This window comes from Chanodichthys erythropterus, chromosome 16 (assembly GCF_024489055.1).
Source record: "Chanodichthys erythropterus isolate Z2021 chromosome 16, ASM2448905v1, whole genome shotgun sequence".
In the NCBI taxonomy this organism is placed as follows: domain Eukaryota; kingdom Metazoa; phylum Chordata; class Actinopteri; order Cypriniformes; family Xenocyprididae; genus Chanodichthys; species Chanodichthys erythropterus.
The window spans coordinates 19,932,560-19,956,091 of record NC_090236.1 but is presented as its reverse complement, the minus strand read 5'-3'; the positions used below and the strand labels follow the sequence as shown (position 1 = coordinate 19,956,091).

Sequence of the window (23,532 nt, the reverse complement as noted above, 5' to 3'; positions counted from 1 at the left end):
GAAGATGGAGGGAAATAGGATCGCAAGACTGGGTAATTGCTCATTAAAACACAGCAAAAATGTTTGTATTCTGCAAAAAAAAGTTAATGTTTCTTGTTCTACCATGGAGATTTTCATGATCTGAGACTCTGACTGTGTTTGTTTTACTGATGAGCTTTACTAATCCGCTTTACCCGGGTTTAAGAACAGAAAAAAATAGTCTGTCATATTGCCGTGGTTAATTTCAAAGTTACTGTCAGTGCAGCTTGCTAATGAGAGTTTCATTGAGTAGGGAGGGTAGATTCCCATCAGACTGAAACTGATGCAGTCAAGAATGTAATTTAGAAATAAACATGCGAACAGTAGCCAACATTTTATGCAGTTTGCATAAGTTGAAGATGAAGGATGAATCCATAAGCAGTCACAGTTTTAGGCAAGCAGTTCAAAATGTTTCGAGATTAAAGTTCAGCAGGTGCGTAATGAATCTTCTTCAGCTTATGGAAAATAAAATGCACTTGCAAACAAATGAACTCTGCTTGCCATTCAAGAATGACCTAGATGAAAGAAAATGGTCATTTTTTAGTTGTGGCAAGTGACAATGCAAAGCTGTTACTTGATCAATGCAGCATATAATAGTCGATGTATATGGACCTGTATTTTATTACATTATAAACATTTTTAGGAAAATGACAGCATGTTTTGAAGTAAATTGAATATTTATTAGAAATGTGTCTTTTTACAAACTTGATTAATATACAATTATACAAAATGCTTTAAAATTATAATATACCCAACACCCCTTTGATGATTCAATGAGAATTTCAGTATTAAGGTCTGTTACTCTCTACTTGTATTTTAATTTTATTTAGTTGACACTACAAAGTAGATATGAAGGTCCCATGTAAGTCTGTTTTAGAATTCCAGTAACTGATATTAGACTATATGCACATTATAAATCCAGTGACGCTATAAAATTCAGAAAAAAAAGTGGTCTCAGCGTTCATCTGCACGATTCAAGTTGTGATTAACTAATCGCAACTAAACAATGCAGATTTGAGGTCAGTTTACTTTGACTTTTTGTGATATCTTTCCTGAGGAAACATGACAGCTCTTGTTAGTTTTACTTGATTTGTACTTTTAACACTCTTGTGGTTGCCAAAGGTTAATATTATTATGATCTACAACAGCAATATTATCAGTATTTCTTCATCCAAACATTATCTTTAGAAATTGATTAACTATTCTAGCATCTCTCCACACAACACATTTGGATGGATTTGTCCCGTTTTCCTGTTCGTCAAGAGATGTGATTTCACAGTTTGGCTTTTCCAGGTGTCAGCTGAAGGTTTTGAAGTTTCATGGCCATTCCCATATTTCCACTTATCTTTAGTTTTCCTTGGAAAAATGCCTTTAAATAAGAGTACAAGATTAGGGTTATTATACATAACTAAATCTAAAACCATTTAAAAACAACAACAAAAAACATTTTCATTACTTGAAATAAACGTTATTTCGATGGTCCATTATAGACATTCCACTAACTATTAGTAACCTTTCAACAAGCTCTCATTAGAGTATTAGTAGACTGTTACTTTGCAACTATGTCAACTTATTCTTCTAACCCGAGTAAGGTGTTAGGGTTTGGGTTAGAAGAATAAGTTGACGTAGTTGCAAAGTTACTTGTAGTTAGTAGAATGTCTGTTGGGGGAGCATCAAAATAAAGTGTTAGCAGATATTAAGCAGACAGTCTACTATATAGTCTAATAACTGCTAGTAGACATGTAGTTGCAAAGTTACCTGTATTTAACGGAATGTCTAAAGGGACAATCCAAAAAAAAAGTGTTGCCAAAATAAAATATTTAAAAAAAAACTTGCAGTTGCAATTTTTCATTTTCATTAGTTTAACTTGATGTTCTAAAATGAACATCAAGGGTAAAACTTCAGAATAATGTTTCATTTCTATACAATGTACATAAATATTTATGAAAATATTTTAATATATTATTATATTCTCTTTATAATAAAAAAGTATTTTATCACTGCTCCCCCAATGTTTCATGTGACTTTCTACATTTGACCATTTCTACATGTCATCATGAGCATGATGGATTTGAGATCTAAATGGTTCAGCTTTTCTAGATTAAACTGAAAATGATTTCCTTTATGGAGGATTACTGTAAAATGAATGGCTAATTTTTAGATGAAGCTTCTGCCAAACCATCTGATGCCTAATGCAGCATGGAGTCAACACAGATGGGTGTGAATTACAGGGGTAAAACATTTCAAAGGACTTATAAATAGGATCTATTTTTCAAGCTCTGACTCATGTGAGTGTTCGATTATCCTAATTTGGAATTGTGTAAAAGATTTCCAGTGCCACCCTGATGTCAACATTCTGTGTCAGGACGCATTGTGTGTTTTATTGTGTACGATTAAGTCAAAGAGATGGTTGGACATGCAACAGGAAATTGTTTAGATAAATCTGCAGTATAATACTGTGTATGCATGTCATGATAGCTAAAGCCAGGTCAAAGTGACTCCATGTTAATTTTTTTTTTTTTTTTTTTATTTGATTCAACTTTATTGTCGTTAAGCAGAGTACAAGTACAGAGCCAATGAAATGCAGTTAGTATCTAACCAGAAGTGCAATACAGTTTATATAAATAAATATAAATAATATATGTAATATATATGTATACAGTGCCCTCCACTAATATTGTCACTCTTGGTAAATATGAGCAAATGCGGCTGTGAAAATAAATATGCTTTTTTATCCTTTTGATCTTTCATTCAAAAAATTCACAAAATTCTAACCTTTTATTGAAGGAAAATAATTGAAAGTGGGGGGGAAAGTCACATTATGAAATAAATGTTTTTCTCCAAAACACGTTGGCCACAATTATTGGCACCCTTTTATTCAAAACTTTTTGCAACCTCCTTTTGCCAAGATAACAGCTCTGAGTCTTCACCTATAATGCCTGATGAGTTTGGAGAACACATGAGAAGAGATCAGAGATCATTCCTTCATGCAGAATCTCTCCAGATCCTTCAGATTCCCAGCTCCATGTTGGTGCTTCTTCTCTTCAGTTACTCCGCTCATTTTCTTTAGGGTTCAGGTCAGGGGATGGCCATGGCAGAAGCTTCATTTTGTGCTCAGTGACACATTTTTGTGTTGGTTTTGATGTTTGTTTTGGATCATTGTCCTGATGAAAGATCAAAGATTTTTAGGGGAAGCAGTCAGGTTTTGTTTTTTATCAGTTGGTATTTGCCATGTATCTGAACAAGATGTCCAGGACCTCCAGCAGAAAAACAGGCCCACAACATTAAAGATCCAGGAGTATATTTAACCGTGGGCATGGGGTACTTTTATCCATGTGTGCACCAAACTCTTCTGGTTGGTTTGCTGCCAAAAAGCTCTTTTTTAAGTTTCATCTGACCATAGAAGCTGGTCCTGTTTAAAGTTCCAGTCTTGTCTGACAACTGAATATGCTGGAGATTGTTTCTGGATGAGAGCAGAGGATTTTTCTTGAAACCCTCCCAAATAACTTGTAGGGATGTAGGTGCTGTTTGATAATTTTTTTAGGCTTTCTGAGACTCAACACTCAACTAATCTCTGTAATTCTCCTGCTGTGATCCTTGCAGAGTCTTTGGCCACTCAAACTTTCCTCCTCACTTCACATTAGGACGATTTAGACACATGTTCTCTTCCAGGCAGATTTGTAACATCTTTAGATGATTGGAACTTCTTAATTATTGCCCTGATAGTGGAAATGGGGATTTTCAATGTTTTAGCTATTTTCTTACAGTCACTTTCTATTTTGTGAAGCTCAACGATCTTCTGCTGCACATCAGAACTATCTTCTTTGGTTTTACTCATTGTGATGAATGATTAAGGGAATCTGGCCTTTGTGTTTCCTCATGTTTATGGTTGGACAATTTCATGCTCCTAGTCACCCTGGTGTACTACAAAATGTAAATATGAAGGGGAATATACTTCAGAGATATTTTACTCATAAGAATTTCTAGGGTTGCCAATAATTGTGGCCAATGTGTATTAGAGAAAAACATTTGTTTCATAATGGGAGTTTCCACATTAGCTCCTTCAGTGTAGATGGGAGTGAGTGCATGGTCCTTCCTAGTTCACCGGTAGTCCACAATCAGCTCTTTGGTCTTCTGGGTGTTGCATGCGAGGTTATTGTTGGCACACCACACTGCTAGGTGCTGAACCTCATCCCTGTAGGCCGTCTCATCTTCACCGCTCATCAGGCCAACCACCGTGATGTCATCTGCAAACTTTATTATGGAGTTACAGCCATGCACAGGTGTGCAGACATGGGTGAAAAGGGACTAGAGGATTGGGCTCAGCACACAGCCCTGTGGCACACCAGTGTTTAAGATGAGGATGGAGGAGGTGTGGTCACTGATCCTAACAGACTGTGGTCTGTTGGTGAGAAAGTCCAGGGTCCAGTTACAGAGGGAGGAGCTGATGCCAAGATCACTGAGCTTGGAGATCAGTTTTGATGGTATCACAGTATTAAAGGTGGAACTGAAATCAATGAATTGCATGTTGAGCGGTAGGTCTTCAGGTGTGAGCACAGCTTTGATGGGTGATGCTGTGTTTCCATGATCAAGGTGAGCATAGAAATTGTTCAGTACATCTGGGAGTGTGGCGTTGCTGGTTGAGGGGGTGCTGTTTGCTGGTTTATAGTCTGTGAGGGCATGGATGCCTGTCCACATGCGTCAAGGGTCGTTGTTTTCAAACCTGTCCTCGATACTCAGTTTGTAGTTATATTTGGCTGCTTGAATGCCCCTCTTCATATTGGCCCTGGCTAGACTGTAGGCTTCACGGTCACCAGATCCAAACGTTGCGTGCCTTGAGCAGGAGTTGGACTTCCTTGTTCATCCATGGTTTCTAATTTGGGTATATTTTAATTAGTTTTTGGGTTGTTACCCTGTCAACACATCCGTTGATATGTTCCAGAACCGAACTGGTGTAGATATTAATGTCCATGTGAGAGGCCTGAGAAGCAAATGCATTCCAGTCTGTGTTCTGGAATTCGCGCTGTAGTGATGAATCTGCTCCATCCAGCCAAATTTTAACAGTCTTTGTGGTAGGTTTCACGCGTTTGATGATGGGGGTGTATTTGGGTAGCAGGAACAGGGAAAGCTGATCAGATTGTCCAACATGGGGGAGAGGAGTTGCTTTATAGGCATCAGAAATGTTTGTGTAGACATGATCAAGAGTGTTGTCTCCTCTTGCAGAGCAAAAAAAAGTTTTGATGAACTTTGGGGAGAACTGTTCTCAAGTTGGCATGATTGAAATCACCAGCAATGATAAAAGCTCAATCTGTATATGTTGTTTGCTTGCCTGGCAAGGCCAGACTGATATATCTTCTACAAGATATATCAGTCTGGTCAGTCCGCCCTCCGTAGCAATTCGAGTAAACTCCAAACCATACTGTGCAATCAGATTAGTTTATTTCAGTGACGCAAACAGCATCACTCTAGTGCGGTGAAAGTCCCTTCAATATCAACAAAGATCGAGCGCACGAGACCTGAAAGTTCATTCTATTCAGCCATGAATTCAGTTTTAAATTACCAAAAACACATTCATTATTTACTTTTCACTGTTGACTCTCTTGTCGCTTCGCTAACGTTATATCCGCCCTTCTCTGATTGGTTTACTCCGCTTCCTGTTTGCTCAGATTTGCTCCGCCCTAGAAATTGAATTGATTCAATGGCCGACCAGACTCATCCGCTGGTACAGTGGTGAGGCTGGATTTCCAGGCAAGTTGTGTTTGCAGGTTACTGACAGTGGAAGAGAGTTCTTTTATAGCCAGTTTAGCATTTGCATCTGGGGGTACATACACTGCAGCGATTATGGCAGATGAAAATTCACGGGGCTGGTAAAAGGGTCTACACTTGATAAAGATGTATTCAATATCAGCAGAACAGTGGGATTTAGTGATAACAGCATCGGTGCACCAAGATCTGTTTACATAGATGCAAACACCACCACCTTTGCTTTAACCTGTGTCCACCGCCGTTCTGTCAGCTCTGTAAACAATGCGCCCATCTAGCTCAAATCACGCTATTTGGAATGATGCTATTGAGCCAGGTTTCCGTGAAAACCATAACGTTGCAGTCCATAAACATTTGTTAAGCGATCCAGAGTCGTAGTTCATTGATCGTATTTGCCAGAGATCGTACATTAGCAAGGAAGATGCTTGGTAGCGCTGGCCGATGCGGGTTATAGTGTGTATAGTGTTTCCAATAGTGTGTGGCGGCTGTAGGAAGTTAATGCAGAGTTGCGACGAAATGTCCGGGTTTCTCGAAGCGGAAGTCGTGATAGTTGGATAAAATTCTATGGTGGTGAATGAGAGAATGCATTAAATATATTTTTAGTGTCCCCATTTTCTCAAACAGCAAAAGAAAAACTCAATTACAGTTTTTTCACAAATTTCAAAACGAGGAAAAAAATAGAGAGAGATTGATAACGGCAGTCGGAAGGGAGAAAGATGTCAACTTCACCATCACTCCCACAGCTGCTGTATTAGAAACACCCTCACTGCAGTGTTAACTATTTTTTTTTTGTAATTTGATAAAAAGGTAATACAATACTAAGTATAGAGTTATAAATGTACATACATTTTTTTAAAAAGTAAAAATGAAAAAAATTAAAGAACTTTGCAAGATTTACGAGGCTGATGGCACGCCATCACGGTCTGTGAAAAGGGTCCATTTGCAAAATCTGGAGAGATGCTGAGCCTCGCAATGTAAACGCGACGCCATCTTAGATTAAAAAAAAAAAGCAATATAGTGATAGATGCTATTTACACCAAGTGTAAATAGCAATTAGATGCTAAAAAAACTAAAAAATTAAAAACAAAGTGTGATCTACATGTAAATATATTTACAGAATGACGGTTCTTTTGAAGAAATCAATAAACAAAGTGTGATCGTTGTAGTCTGATTCTGAGAATGACTCTTTTTAACTATTATTTACAGTCTTTCATATGGAAGAAAAATGGACATTATAACCAAATGCATCTGAATTATATTGAATCGAGAGCTTGTGAATATGAATATAATTGAATAAGGAAATCTAAATCAATACACAGCCTCAGTTGTTAATTAATAAGTGGTTGCTAGTACTTCCTTCAATGTAAATCTATGGGATTTATTCTGCTCTTTTATTATCCACTAGGCCAAAAAACAGACAGATCATTTAGATGTAAATTGAGGAATAAAAAAAAAAAAACTGGAGCCAATATTGATGTAACAGTCTATAAACATTGTGTTGTCCATAATTTGTAAGATACTTGCATTGAGAAGGCTAAATTAGTAGGTCAGACAAATGGTCAGTGTGTCTGTAGGCCTTGGGACAAGGTTTAAGAGGAACTAATCCTGGAAATGCTGGCTCTGTCCCAAGACACTCACAAACCTTATTTAGCCCTCAGATTACACTGACCACACATCAACATATCAGAACAGGTTAAATGTTCTTTTTCTTTATGAAAAAAAGCACAAGATATCACCAGACCTTTAAGAAAAAACCATCATCGAAACATACCGTTTGTGCATTCATTCGCCCTGTCATCAAATCAAGCAGATCTGTGTCGGCCATAGAGATGGTACAGTCAGCCTTCTTACCTGTGTGGGAAGTAAACAGAATCATCAGACTGTTTGTAAAATAGTGCTTTTGGAGACAATTAATTTATTGTTCAGTCTATCAAATGACTGTTTGGTGTGTAATGCAAAAGTCTATTTACAAAATAATACATATTCATTTGTTTTTTTCATTAGAATATCAGCCAATTTGCATGTCTAAGACTGTCTAGCCCATTTAAAGGTTTGGGGTCGGTAAGATTTTTGAATGTTTCTGAAAGAATTTATTTGATCAAAAATAACATAAAAACAGTAATATTGTGAAAAATTATTATAATCTAAAATAACTTTTAAATTTTAATATATGTAATCAAATGTAATTTATTCCTGTGATGGTAAAGCTGAATTTTCAGCACCATTACTCCAGTCTTCATTGTCAAATGATCCTTCAGAAATCATTCTAATATGCTGATTTGCTGAACACTGATATGATGAACATTTCTTATTATCAATGTTGAAAACATTTATTTTTGTGGAAACTGTGATACATGACGTGATTCTTTGATGAATAGAAAGTTGGGGGGAAAAACAGCATTTATTTTTTTATATAGAAATCTTTTGTAACATTATAAATGCCTTAATTATTACTTTTGATAATCCATCCTTGCTAAATAAAAAAAATCTTACTGACCCCAAACTTTTAAACATTTAGTTTTTATACAAATTAAAAATATTATGCTTTCACTAAGTAGTTTTTTTTTTTTTTACTAAATAAAATGAATTTTTTGATAGTACAACAATACACATTGAGGTGGACAAAAAATCTGAACACACCTTCATCATTGGTCACCGAGCCTTTGCCATTTTTTACGTCCACAACCCATAATGCTTCATTTCCACCTGGACCATCCTTCACTTTGAAGGCGAAAACACCTCCAATTTTCTTTACAAATGCCTCGCCCTCCTGTTAATTATTAATAATTACATAATTTAATAATTCTGTAGCAAATTTGATTTTTTTCAATTTGCTTTAACAGAGAGAATGTCAGAAATTAGATGTTAACAAAGAATTCATGAATCAAGCTAAATAACATCTTACACAAATTATTTCTACAATACTAGCAGTGAAAAAAACGAAAAAAAAACATTTAAGATTTAGACATCCTCCAGGAATATTATTCTTTCCAGGAAATGAGCCACAAGGCATTGTTCATTCTTGTTGTTTTTTTGGGGCATAATAAAGACACAAAGACGTGAACAAATCCCACTGTCAATGTACAGAGGCAGAGTCTTATTTGCATGATATAATTGGTGAGAGGCAGCTTCATTCCTGAATTACCTCCTGTAGCTTCTTCTCGATCTCCTTAAAGACAGTGTGAGCTTTGAAGCCTTGGAGGTCAGTGGATGCGCTGGTGGGCACTGCAGCGATCCTAGAGCTGAGAAAGTTTAGTTCACAAGTTCACCACTGCTGCTGTATATATGGTGTGTATCAAGTCCAAAGGTCTAGTTTTAATGTATGTAAAAGAACACCAGCATTTAACAAAGTGTAATAGATGGAGAAACAGAAGAAAAAATAATTTCTTGAATAATATTATAATAACTTACAATTTCACATATGTACTCATATAGAATCTTATGTACTATATCTCCTACATATGTAGGAGAAATATAATATCTTGTACTTTGGATTTTGTACCCACCTTCTGTATGCTTAAACAAACATGTAACAGAGCTGAATCGTGCAAGACTAGAACTTCAAAAGCTAACTGAACTGTTTAATTTTTTTAGAACTAAAGGCCAAGAATATGAATATGATAATGGATAAAACTTCAACAAACACTGATATTAAGTATGTAAACCAAAGCTATGTATAAACCAAAGATATATATATATATATATAAAACTTAAATAAAATGTACACTACCATATTTTTTATCAAATAAATGCAGCCTTGAGACTTCTTTTAAAACCATATAAAAATCTTACCAACTCCAAACTTCTGAACAGTAGTCAGTAAATACAAATATTTGGGATTTTGGAAAGTAATTAGAAAAAAAAAATATTTTTAATATATGGATCAGATAGCTTAAAAAAAAAAACTGTTAAAGAGGTGAGCTGGCTGGGCCAGATACTCAATGCTTGGTAAAAGATGTATTAGCTTTAAACATACCTTGTTTCTTGAGGGAAGCCCATCCTGTAGAGAGTGACCACCACCGCTCCACCAAGACCAATGTTGTGCTGCAGGGCGACCTTTGCCCCGGGGACCTGCCGAGGCCCCGCCTCCCCCCTCAGCTGCCAGCACAGCTCTGCACACTGTGCCAGACCTGAGCCATGAAAACAGGCCAGAGTTCATCCACTACACACTTGCTCTGAATGTCACAGCCTGTTAATTTTCTGTCCTTTTAGAAAAAAAAAAGCCCTGTAGAAATGGCATAAAGTGGACCAGGTACTTTCCTGAAGGTCTTTGTCCAAAATAAAAATGTAATAAATACATTTAATTAAAAACTCTGTCATCTTACTGAGGCATACAGCATCTTGTACATGTAACTATAATGTTATAACTATAAGATTCTTAACATGCAATGGCCTAAAACCAGGGATTAGAAATGGTTAAGCAATAAAAACAAAAACTGTAAAATATGTTGCAGAATTAATATATATAAAAAACATTTTCACGGATCTTAGGGTGACACCATAATGAATTTTACACGTATAAAACAGATGACAAGGACAGATGTTTTTATAATGGCATGCAAGGTCCTAGATCGCACGTCATTTCAAAAACCTTTTTAATGGAGTTTTTGTCTACTGGAAATACTTTGGAAAAATGTCTCATCAGCTGAACAATTGGCATTTTGTTATAAACAGTACAATCTATTGAAAACACTGTATTTCTAGCAGCCCCGTTTTCATTCCTGACAAAAATGAACTATGCTGCTTCCCTGACTAAGATCTATTGTTGCAGAGTGATGTTTTTTTTTAACCAGTTAATGTTATTATATTAGTCTAATAATTTTTCATAAACTAAAATCACAAATTTTTATGTTAAGTCATTACTTTAAAGCGCCACTATTATGCTTTTTTAAATTTTTTACTTTCATGTAGTCTGTAATATTGCTCATGAATGTAAAAGGTCTGAAGTTTTAAAGATCAATGTGCATTACAAGTAAATTTATTGTCACCTAAAAGAAAAAATCAATTCTAAACTGAAATGAGTTAGGGTCAGCAATTCCAGTTTTACTTCTTGAATACAAATTTGCATAATGACAGCCTGTGGTCTTCATTGGCTGATCGAGAAGAGCGTCTACTTTCAGATATGGTAATGGCCATTTCGTTTCTGATGTGAGTCAACCAATCACAAGTGGTCAACCAATCACAACAGAATGGACCTTCTTTGAGAAATGAGGTGATGTGCAATATATACAGTCAAACCAAAATTCAGACACCTTGAACATTTCATTCATTATTACAGTTTATTCACTATAGTTTAAAAAAAATAGTAATAAAATATGACAAGATCTCAGAGTTAAACTGCGTCAGAAAATAATCTTAATTATGTCAGATAACACTCAAGCAAAACATGGTCAAATAATTTTTGGTTCCAAATTTTTATCATTTTTACAGGTAGTCCACTGTATGAAGACTTTTTGGGTATAATATGTCACAGTTTACTTTATTTTGCTATCCTCACTTACATAAATGAACTAGTGTCCTGCACCCACTAGTAAAAATATATCAAAAATGTCTGAATAATTTTTGGTTTGACTGTATTATGAGAAAATTAAAAGGGTTTGTTGACCTTGGACGCATGTGAAACTCTAATAGGAGACCTCCAAAACAAAATTAGGAACATTTAAAATAGAATAATAGTACTAAAATGTAAATACTAAAATATATTTACATTTATATATAAGTATACTACAAATACATTTACATATTATGTACTTCTTAAAAATACCTTGCAATTGTACGGAAGTGGTGCTGAGGTCCAACTAAAGATATACTTATCTTCTAAAGATAAAGATCAACTAAAGATAAAGTATATTTGATTGTGCTAAAATGGAACTATTGCAAGTATACTTTAAATACTAGATATTTAAAGTATACCTAAATACATATTTTATTTAAAGTTCATACAGTCCTTATCAATAGTGACATGAACACACATTTTAGGTTCAATATTAAGAAATGTTCATTATTGTGCACAAGTAGTACTCAACATAAATTTTAATTAGAATTTTTATATCAGTAAGTCTAAAGCGATATATCAGTAAATAATATATTACTTTTTTATTAGGGTGCAGCACCTATTAAACTTTATGATCTCACACTGTGCAGTTAGGTCAAGACCCCTGCAGCGAATTGATGAGCTCCCGCAGCCATGGACGGCTAGTGACTTGACACACACACCTTAATCCCTCGGCCAGGACTTGTGTGTTAACACTCAGGCTGAGCATTTTATCCTGTTGGGCTAAACTGCTTGCACTTTTGCTCATTATCCCCAACAGGATAAGGGACTTAGAATAAGACCTTTTCAGTCAGCCAGTGCGAACCTCTGACTCCCAACTTCTCATAGAAGAGATGATGAGGGTCGAGAGGATCAGGAAAAACTGTCAAATGACTGGACCAGGGGCAGATATAGAAATTATAAAATCATTTATAGTGTGGCAAGGGCTGGCATTAGAATTATGAGGGGTGGCAACGCCAAAGCAAGCATCTATTGCATAGTTCCTGTGGATTTATTGCCTGACATTCACATCCGTTTCCATGAATATGTGAAACAGTTGCATTACCAAAAAGTAATCATCTACTGATTGAGATTTTCTTATTGATTTAATTTTTTAACTTTTTTTTTTTATTATTGGATGGCAAAAAGGTCCATTATCCATGATGCAAGTGGAGCAGTCAGGTGGAGAATCTGCTTGCCATACAATACACAATTCCAGACATATCCTATCCGGATGGGGTTAGATTTCTCAGAGGGCCTCTGAATTCGCCGGGTAATTTTTAGATTCACAAACAAATGGAAAAAGTCAATTTTTATGTGAATTGGTCTACACTGGCTACACTATAGAAAGGACCACCTATAGAAAGATGTGTTTTCTTGGAATTATTTTGTGGTATACTTTTTTTAATGTCATCACATTGAAGTGCTGTTGCTGAAAAGCAGTACAGGAAACACTGCTTACATTTATATTTAGTACTAAGTTAATTCTGGCAATTATTTTTCATAGGTTGGCAGTTGTCACCCTTGGTAGATCAGACCCTTGATTGGAGGCCATCACAAATTATGAAGTGAGTTTAACCTTCTCCACCAGCACTATCTATATGCTGTTCAGGGTGGTGGATGGATGGACGGACAGATGGATGGATCACAAGTGGATGACGCTGAATACACGTGTAAACGGGGTCTAAAACATTTTGAGCTTGTCCACTTTCGACCACTTCCAGAGTTTGTCAAAAACGCATTAGACCGGATTGCTTTCATAGTGTAGACACTCATGTGGTCGAATGCATTTGAACAGCCACAAAAGACCACCTACTCCCCGCCAGCTGACTTAATACATAAACATTATGTGAAGCGCATTAGCCAGGCAGGATTTAAACTTTGTCGTCTGAACACCCAAGTTTGGTCTGAAGATGAAAAACGTGTTCTCTCACCATTCCTGATTTCTAACACACACTCATGTTTGGTGTTGTCCTGCGGCTATCAGTGCTGCTGATCTCCTTTGTGTTCATATGTAAATTGCACAAGCTTATTTCGTCCATCATCCGACTGACCAAACCGCATGTTAATACCAGGTGTAAACAGGGCATAGGAGTAACTCAAACCAGCAGCAGCAGTGATGCACAGCTTGAATCTAGTGTTGATTCACTAGTTAAGAGACGCGACTCCCTCTGCTGGTGGACATTAGGGATGGACACTGTAAAGCTCCAGAACATAACAATGGAACGAAGTTATTTTTTACTTATTAATGTTAACAAATGAGACCTTAGTGACAGCCCTAGCTATCACAACTGACATGTTTGCTGTAGCTTATCCACATTATGTGCACAAACAGACACTGACATACCCAATAGTGGATGGAAAACAAAAAAACTACAATAAACACAAATCTTTCCATACGTGACGTTCTTTTATGTTACTCCTCCACTCCTAGACTGGGACGTAACATGCTTAATATTTTTTGGAACCTGTTATACTTTTTTCAGGATTCATTGATGAATAAAATGTTAAAAAGAACAGCATTTATTCAAATTATAAATCTTTTCTAACAATATAAATCTTTGCTCTCACTTTTTTTTTTTATCAATTTAACACATCCGTGCTGAATAAAATTATTAATTTCTTTCAAAAAAAGAAAGAAAAAAAAATACTGACCCCAAACTTTTGAACGTAATACTGTAGTGTATATTGTTACAAAAGATTTCTAATTTTAAAAAAAATGCTGATTTTTTTTTTTTACTTTTTATTCATCAAAGAATCCTGAAAAAGTATAACAGGTTATAAAATAATATTAAGCAGCACAACTGTTTCCAACATTGATAATAAATCAGCATATTACAATGATTTCTGAAGGATCATGTGACACTGAAGACTGACAATTCAGCTTTGCATCACAGGAATAATTTATATTTTAAAGAATATTTAAATAGAAAACCATAATTTTAATTTGTAATAATATTTCACAATATAATTATTTTTTCTGTATTTATTATGAAGTAAATACAGCCTTAATGAGCATAAGAGACTTTGTTCAAAAAAATTAAAAATAGTAATGTTTCCAAACCTTTGACTGGTATTCTATAAAATACAGCATATATATATATATATATACACACACACACACACACACACACACACACACACACACACAGCTTGACAGCCACTGGTCACTGTCAAAACAGCAGCATGAACACTGTGCTAAACTTCTCCTTTCGTGTTTCACAGCAGAATTTAAGTCAAACAGATCTGGAGTGACATGATGGTGAGTAAATGATGACAAATTGTACATTTTAGGGTGAACTATTCCTTTGATGCACCCAGATCTGCCATCAGGTGTGTTTGTTAAACTGTACCTGTAGCTCCAAGTGGGTGTCCTTTTGAGATGAGTCCTCCACTGGGGTTTATCACCCATTTGCCACCATATGTATTATCACCCCGATCAATCAGCTCACCAGCTTTACCTAAAAATTAGAAAACAGATCATCTCGTCAAAACGCTGCTAATCTAAACTTCTGTTTTTAAAAATAGAAAAGTGTGCTTGTGAAGCTGTCCATCTCACCCTCTGGACACAGTCCCAGAGCTTCATAGGTGATGAGCTCATTGGCAGAGAAGCAGTCATGCAGCTCGATGACGTCAACATCTGACGCCTTCAGACCAGCAGTCTCAAAGCACTTCTTAGCTGCAAGGTGGGTCATATCGTAGCCAACCTATAGTGGACAGAGTAAAAAAAACAAAAAAACATTAAATTAGAGATAAGAGAATTCATAGTTTTCACATGATGTCACACCCATATTGGAATGCCCACCTGGAAGGAAAAACAAGGCTTTCCTCCATTGCCTGCCACTTATTTTATTATTATTTTATTACCTATTAATGATGCATACCATGTACTGGCAATCAGATGAACCCAATATATAAACGCAGCACGCAGTTTCTCGTTAAGCGTTTTTCCATAGAAAACCAATATAAAGTAAAACGCTTAACCATTTAGCGCATTGCGTTGATATTTTGGGCTCATCTGCTCATCTATATATAGTATGCATCATCAATAAGGTGTATACTGAATTTGATCTTTTAATATCATTTTAAGTACATTAAGGGCGAGATTTAATAAACGATGCAAATTAGCATGAGAGCACAATTCCACAAATGCACCGATGGAAGTGGCAAGTTTTGCTGATGCGGAAATTAAAGAACACAGACACAGTCAAATCATTAACATAATTACCAATGCAATCTAACAAGAGCAGTGCAAAATAGTGTTCGGTCGCAAATAAGCAGAGCTGATGTTCATCAGGAGCGGGTCGACACAGGCACAACTTGTTACATGTAATATACAGATAACGTCTTCCTCTGGCATTCCAGAGAAATTAATACAAGTGGAAAATATTTTCTCCCTTCTACCACGTGCTCTCTGTTCTCTGCGGTGTCTCCTCCTAGCAGCAACAATTGCAGCCATATCGCAAAATGGGTTAAGACATGTTTTTTTGGGTGTTAAATAATGGCACAAATACCAGTAAATTGACTAGTGCAAACATTAGTAAATCGCATTGTGTGATTCATTTAAATACTCTCCTCCCATAAATTTTGCGTCTGAAAGAGAAACTCTTACAAATGCAAATGCAATAAGGTCAGCCACAAAAACAACTCAGTCCACAGTCTCCACACCTTTTGAGAGCTAATTTTGCACTGTATCTTTAGTAAATCATGACAGTAGTTTTCTAATGCCAAAAGAGGGTTTGTGCTGGCGCAAGCTGTTAGTAAATCTGGCCCTAAGGCATTTTAAAGTGATAGTTTACCCAAAACAAAAATTCACTAATCATTTACTCACCCTCAAGTTGTTCCAAACCTATATTCATTTCTTTCTAATGCTGAACACAAAAGAAGATATTTTGAAGAACGTTGGTAACCAAACAGTTTCAGTTCCCATTGACTTGCATTGTAATTTTTGTCCATATAATGCAAGTCAATGGGAAGCGAAACCATTTGGTTACCAACATTCTTCAGAATATCTTCTTTTGTGTTCACAGTCATACAGGTTTGGACTGATATAAAGGTGAATATATGAAGACTGAATTTTCATTGTTATGTGGGGTAGACTATATCCCTTTAAGGAAAACCTTAAAAGTCATAACTTTTGAAGTTTTTTTTAGTGAAGCTTTAGTTCTATGTTTTGCAGGCTGAGTGCTGCTGAACAAGATGGCAGTGTCAGCTACTCTTACCATTTTCATACAGCTGTTTTCCTCAAAGGTAGTGCTGAGGTCTGTGACCATTTCCTGAGCAATGATCTCTACAGCCTTTTTCTCCAATCCGTTCCTCCTCACAAACTTCTCACTGGCCAGCACTGCAGCTCCTGCTCCATCTGACGTCGGGCTACGGGAAAATAAGACAAAATATAAAACTCTGCTTCTGTATGTAACATATGTAACAAGTTATATAGTAATACAATAAAAATCATTTCTTTGACATGTAAAATAATAACATTAGTGAGCCAGAATAATGAGTGCCATGAAAAAGGAATAACCGGCATGTCAAAAACCCAGAACAATCATTTAAAGGAATATTTAACTGGGTTCAGTACATATTAAGCTCAACCAACAGCTTTTGTGGCATAATGTGGATTACCACAAAAAAAGGTAAAATCGTATGGAGGAGTGACATTAATGAAATGGATCAGGAACAGCCACCGTTCGGACGTAAACACAGAAACTGCATTCACTGCGTCAACTGCATTTAGATGGACAGAGCAGAGAAGAAATTGTTAAATGAAGTCATTATTTTTGTTATGTTTTTTGTGCACAAAAAGTATTCTCGTCACTTCATAACATCAAGGTTGAACCACTGTAGTCATGTTGACTAATTTAACAATGTCATTAAAGGTGCCTTAGATTCAAAAATTGAATTTACCTCTGCATAGTTGAATAACAAGAGTTCAGTACATGGAAATGACATACAGTGAGTCTCAAACTCCATTGTTTCCTCCTTCTTATATAAATCTCATTTGTTTAAAAGACCTCCGAAGAACAGGCGAATCTCAACATAACACCGGACTGTTATGTAACAGTCGGGGTGTACGCCCCCAATATTTGCATATGCCAGCCCATGTTCACAACATTTTGAAAGGCATTACACAATGGCAGCCAGTATTAACGTCTGGATCTGTGCACAGCCGAATCATCAGACTAGGTAAGTAAGCAAGGACAATAGCGAAAAATGGCAGATGGAGCAATAATAACTGACATGATCCATGATAACATGATATTTTTATTGATATTTGTAAATTGTCTTTCTAAATGTTTCGTTAACATGTTGCTAATGTACTGTTAAATGTGGTTAAAGTTACCATCGTTTCTTACTGTATTCATGGAGACAAGAGCCGTAACTATTTTCATTTTTAAACACTTGTAGTCTGTATAATTCATAAACACAACTACATTCTTTATAAATCTCTCCGAACAGGGTAGCATTAGCCGTTAGCCACGGAGCCACTAGCCGTTAGCCACTATCAAACTTATTCAGAATCAAAAGTAAACATCCAAATAAACACTGTACTTACGCGATTAGACATGCTGCATGGCGAACACTTTGTAAAGATCCATTTTGAGGGTTATATTAGCTGCGTGAACTTTGTTTATACTGTTTAAGGCAAGCGCGAGCTCTTGGGCCATGGAGCATGACATTTAAAGGGGCCGCGCTGCATAAATTGGTGCGTTTATAATGATGCCCTAAAATAGGCAGTTAAAAAATTAATAAAAAAAAACTATGGGGCTTTTTGAGCTGAAACTTCACAGACACATTCAGGGGACACCTAAGACTTATATTACATCTTTTGAAAACATGTTCTTGGGCACCTTTAATACCTTTCTGGACCTTGAATGACAGAAATTATGTTGCTTTCTATGGGATAAAATACCTCTCAGATTTCATCAAAAATATCTTAATTTGTGTTCTGAAGATGAATGAAGGTCTTACAGGTTTGGGACGAGGGTGAGTAACTAATGACAGAAATTTCATTTTTGGGTGAACTAACCCTTTAATACATTATTTTAAATTGTATTTTAAAAAAGCATTTACCTATTTTCTTTGTCAAAATGCCAAATGCAAAACCAAATGAAATTTCGACTCAATTTTAAGAGCCACCACATCTCCTATGAGCCACTCAAAGTATATGTAAGACGGACTGTCACTGAACAGTAAGAAAGACCAAACTTTCATTAAACCGTGAATTTTATACCTTCAATAACCATCAATAAACACACTTTATATATCTGTGGCTATACTGTTGAAACAGTATGCATTTTAATGCTTCTGGATTCACTTTTTATTGAAGTTATTCACTGTTTTTTCAAAGAAAAAGAGGAACAGTGGAAATAATTTTTGTGGTAATTTCAATTATCGTCTATTATCATCATGCTTCTGTGGATATTCTATGGCAACAACTTCATTCTCCACAGCTCTCAACTTACCAACACTGCAAGAGTGTGAGAAACTCAAAGACCTTCCTGGAGTTAATGACCTGCTCCAGACTATATTCATCCCGAAACTGAGAGTATCTGAGAGTGAATGTGGAGGAGAAGAAAAAGAATCAAACACTGAAAACATCTTCTGTTATCTGTGATAAGGCAAGGAATTCTTTTGTGAAGAAATAAACAGAGGCATTTCTTTTATAACAAACTGTAGATAAAACTTACGGATTATTGGTGGAATGCTTGTGGTTCTTCCAAGCAATTTTGGCAAAATGCTCCGGCTTTGTGCCTAGAGATGACAGACAGTTTCTCTTACAAAAGGAACCAGACTGCAGTTGCCGGGATCAATCCAAAGCCCACATACCACTCACGCATCTCTTTTACCAAGATCTTACCGTACTTCTCCATGTGTTCTCTACCAGCGTTGCCGAACATCTGAGGTGCAGCTGGTGCTGCCGCCATCCCATAACGGTTGATCATCACCTCCATGTGCTTGTCCATAGGGTTGGTTCTGTCCATGTACTGCAAACCCGTGAGATGATATGAGACACAGACCGATTTGCTTTATCACTGGCATTATAAAAGAGCTGTGAGCTGTACCCATACCTTTGAGGATAGTGAACCTCGTTCCATCTTCTCAAAGCCCAAAGAAAGAACACAATCAGCCAAACCTGAGTGCAAGATTTTTTTGTGTATTATATATACTGCATATACACTACTGTGCAAAAGTTTGGGGTCAGTGAGTTTTTCGAAAGCAATTAATGCTTTTATTCAGCAAGGATGCATTAAATTGATCAAAATAAAGACATTTATAATGTTACAGAAAATTTCTATTTCAAATAAATGCTGTTCTTTTGGACTTTTCGATTAATTGAAAATGTATCACGGTTTCCGGAAACATATTAAGCAGTACAATGATTATATTACAATAATATTACAATGATTTCTGAAGGATCATGTGACACTGAAGACTGGAGTAATGATGCTGAAAATTCAGCTTTGACATCACAGGAATAAATTACATTTTCAAATATATGAACATGGAAAATAGTTATTTTAAATTATAATAATATTTCACAATATTACTGTTTTTAATGTATTTTTGATCATATAAATGCAGCCTTGGTGAGCACTAGAGACAACAACAACAACAAAAACGTTTTAAAACTTTTAGTTGGCAGTCTATTAAAATTCATCAAATAAATGCAGCTTTGTTGAGCAGAATACTTTTTTCAAAAACACTAAACTACAAACTTTCAAAAAAAACCAAAAAAAACTATTCAATAGTATTGTATATTTAATGTCAACCATTTGAGTGCTATCAAAATTGACATTGTCAATCATAAAATTTCATGTATAGTAAAATCTTTACTGAACTCTTACAGTACTATAGTACAGTATAGGCACTATTGTGAACACCTCACCTCCCTGAACGAGCTGACGGGCCATAAACAGAGCTGTGGAGCCGGTAGAGCAGTTATTGTTGACATTAATTATTGGGATCCCTGACAGACCCAGACTGTGATAGATAGCCCTTTGGCCACATGTCGAGTCACCTGGAGGAATACAGAAAACCCAAATTAACCCAACACTGATATCAGACAAAATATAAGTCAATGTATAAGGCATTAAAACCACGTGACGTGTTATAAAATATACAATATCCATAATTAATGACAATAATGACGTACCATACACGTAGCCTACACATGCTTGCTGGACGTCAGTGTACTTGATTCCAGCATCATTCAGCGCTCTCTCGCCTGTGCCACAACAGAAAGATTCAAGTACAAAACATTCATATTTCTACAGTAGGCGCTAAATATTTGACGGGGTTAAACAACTGCACCTGCTTCTTTGGCCATATCTGGGTAATCGATGTCTCTCGCACCAGGCTTTTCAAACTGAAAAACAGGACAAAAGTATCAAAATATGACAATTTTGAACTATGTAGTTTAAAAAGTGGCCAGCAGTTTAACAGTGCATATTCTGGACATTTAGGTTTATATTTATTTGGACATGTAAAAATAAAATAAAACCATGCACTAACATATTATATTATATTATATTATTATTTATGAAGGGATGTAATGCATCATAAAAATAGTTGATTTCATTTAAAAAGTTGCGCAAAAAAGTACAACTGAATTCATACTTCCAGGTCACTAGGGGCCGCAATAATAATCATATTTATTCTTTTAAATGTTACTACAACCGCAATGTAACGTTGAATGTAGCTTTCAGATTGCGTAAACCACGTTCATTGTCATTGTGCACAGTAACCTATGACACATTTAATTCAGGGTCATATTTACAGATTATCCTCATATCTTTGTGTTTCAGTGAAAGTCTAAAGGACAGTGTGCAGAGCTACAGTTATTCGGAATCACACGCAGAGTGAAAAGAAACTGCATTACTTAATTTTTAATGGAGACAAAACACTTTATTCAGAGCACCAAACCTCCACACATGTAATCTGCCTTTTGCAATAAGGCTAGTTACTGTGCAGCTACTAACCAAACATCATGCTAGCTGTAATAGTTTAGTAAAGTATATGACATTCGGCATAAACAAAAGACACGGAATATCTTTATATTTTTTATATATAAACCTCCTACAGGATTTGCCCGTAACTTTACCATAGTATGATAATCAGTACAGAATGAGCAAGCTAGGCTGCATTATAGTTGCCTTTACAATAGCAACACAGACAATAACAAATCGCTAATATAAGGCCAAACAGGTGTGTTTACCTTTGTCATTCCCACCCCGATAACAAAAACCCTGTTTCTTGCTGCAGCCATCTTCAGGTTTGTGTTGTGAGAGCTCAACTGGACTTTACTACAGCATGCAACTAACAGCAGCTGATTGTTAACACACCAACCACTGGGTGCCGTGCAGCCAATGACATACAGATGACGCTCTATCCTCAGTGACCACTCAACTCGATATTTACCACAGTAAGTAAGGCAAGGCAAGGCAATTTTATTTGTATAGCACATTTCATACACAATGGTAATTCAAAGTGCTTTACATAAAGAAGAAGAATAAAAATACAACATAAGGAATAGAAATAACAGTATTTAAAATGCATTAAAAGTCAGAATCATGATGATACATAAAAGATATAAAAATACATTAAAAATGAAATAAAAACAGGAAAAGAATTTAAAGAATAAAAAGATAATACGTATAAAATAAAGTGCAAACAGTTCTGACATAACACAGTGCTCAATCAGCAAATGCATAAAAAGATGTGTTTTGAGTCTGGATTTGAATGTGGCTACTGTTGGAGCACACCTGATCTCTTCTGGAAGCTGGTTCCAGCTGCGGCTGGCGTAACAGCTAAAAGCAGACTCTCCCTGCTTTGAGTGAGCCCTTGGTATTTTTAAGTGAGTTGATCCTGATGATCTGAGTGATCTGTTAGGTTTATATTCTATGAGCATATCTGCAATGTATTGAGGTCCTAGGCCATTGAGTGATTTATAAACAAGCAACAGTACTTTAAAATCAATTCTAAATGCAACTGGAAGCCAGTGCGCAAGGACCTGAGGACTGGTGAGATGTGTTCATGTTTTCGGGTTCTGCTCAGAATCCTGGCAGCAGCGTTCTGTATGAGCTGCAGCTGTCTTATGGTCTTTTTGGGAAGACCAGTGAGGAGCCCATTACAATAATACACCCGGCTGGTGATGAAAGCATGAACAAGTTTCTCTAAGTCTTGATTGGAGACAAAGCATCTAATTCTTGCAATATTTTTGAGATGATAATATGCTGATTTAGTTATTGTCTTTAAATGGCTACTGAAACTCAGGTCTGACTCCAAAATCACACCAAGATTCCTGACTTGACTTTTTAGTTGTTTGACCCCTAGAGTGAAGGTACATGTTCACTTTGAGAATCTTTGTTTCCAAACACAATGACTTCAGTTTTGTCTTTGTTTAACTGAAGGAAGTTTAGGCACATCCAATTTTTAATTTCATCAATGCATTGACACAGGGAGTCAATGGGGCTGTAGTCGTTAGGTGATAGGGCTAGGTAAATCTGGGTGTCATCTGCATAGCTGTGATATGCAATTTGGTTCTTTCTCATTATTTGGCTCAGTGGCAGCATATATAGGTTGAACAGGAGGGGTGCAAGTATTGAACCTTGAGGGACTCCGCATGTCATGGATGTCCACTCAGACTTATGGTCACCGATACTCACATAATAACCTCTCCCTTCTAAGTATGACCTGAACCATTTAAGGACCATCCCAGAAAGCCCAACCCAGTTTTCAAGCCTGTCAAGAAGAATGTTGTGATCGACAAGTAGCAGGTAAAAAAGACACATCAATGTAATCATATATGGCAACATTACCCTGCTATTAAAATACATAAACCAGCCTAAGATGGCTGACTAGTCTTAGCTGGTTTTCCAGTCTGGTCATAGCTGGTTTAGCAGGCAGGTTTAAAGGATTAGTTCACTTTCTAATAAAAAATTTCCTGATAATTTACTCACCCCCATGTCATCCAAGATGTTCATGTCTTTCTTTCTTCAGTCGAAAATAAATTAAAGTTCTTGTTGAAAACATTCCAGGATTTTTCTCCATATAGTGGACTTCAATGGAGCCCAAACGGTTGAAGGTCAAAATTAGTTTACAGCATTCCCAGACAAGAATTGCTATTGAAACCATCGCTCATTTTCTAAACTTTTTTATACATTTTAACCATAAATGCTCATCTTGAACTAGCTCTCGTCTTCTTCTCTATTTGA

General features: G+C 36.1%; 1 protein-coding gene across 1 annotated transcript; it reads right to left on the bottom strand.

Annotated features, from left to right (window-relative positions):
- Positions 1 to 690: 690 nt before the first annotated feature.
- Positions 691 to 21,659, bottom strand: scp2a (sterol carrier protein 2a). Its single transcript, XM_067362266.1, has 16 exons — positions 21,534 to 21,659; positions 20,630 to 20,684; positions 20,472 to 20,543; positions 20,205 to 20,336; positions 19,387 to 19,451; positions 19,176 to 19,302; positions 19,006 to 19,069; positions 18,781 to 18,867; positions 16,537 to 16,687; positions 14,874 to 15,021; positions 14,668 to 14,775; positions 9,758 to 9,911; positions 8,927 to 9,023; positions 8,422 to 8,551; positions 7,553 to 7,632; positions 691 to 1,387 (listed from the first exon to the last, which is right to left on the bottom strand). Exons 1-16 carry the CDS (start codon positions 21,582 to 21,584, stop codon positions 1,292 to 1,294), a joined length of 1,617 nt encoding a protein of 538 aa, XP_067218367.1. The 5' UTR covers positions 21,585 to 21,659; the 3' UTR covers positions 691 to 1,291.
- Between the last annotated feature and the right edge of the window lie 1,873 nt (positions 21,660 to 23,532).

Coding starts and splice junctions, on each gene's coding strand:
- scp2a (XM_067362266.1), bottom strand. CDS start 21,584: ATGGCTGCAGCAAGAAACAGGGTTTTTGTTATCGGGGTGGGAATGACA. Junction 19,303..19,386: donor GAGGTTCACTATCCTCAAAG/GTATGGGTACAG, acceptor ACGGGTTTGCAG/TACATGGACAGAACCAACCC. Junction 8,552..8,926: donor TCGAGAAGAAGCTACAGGAG/GTAATTCAGGAA, acceptor AATAATTAACAG/GAGGGCGAGGCATTTGTAAA.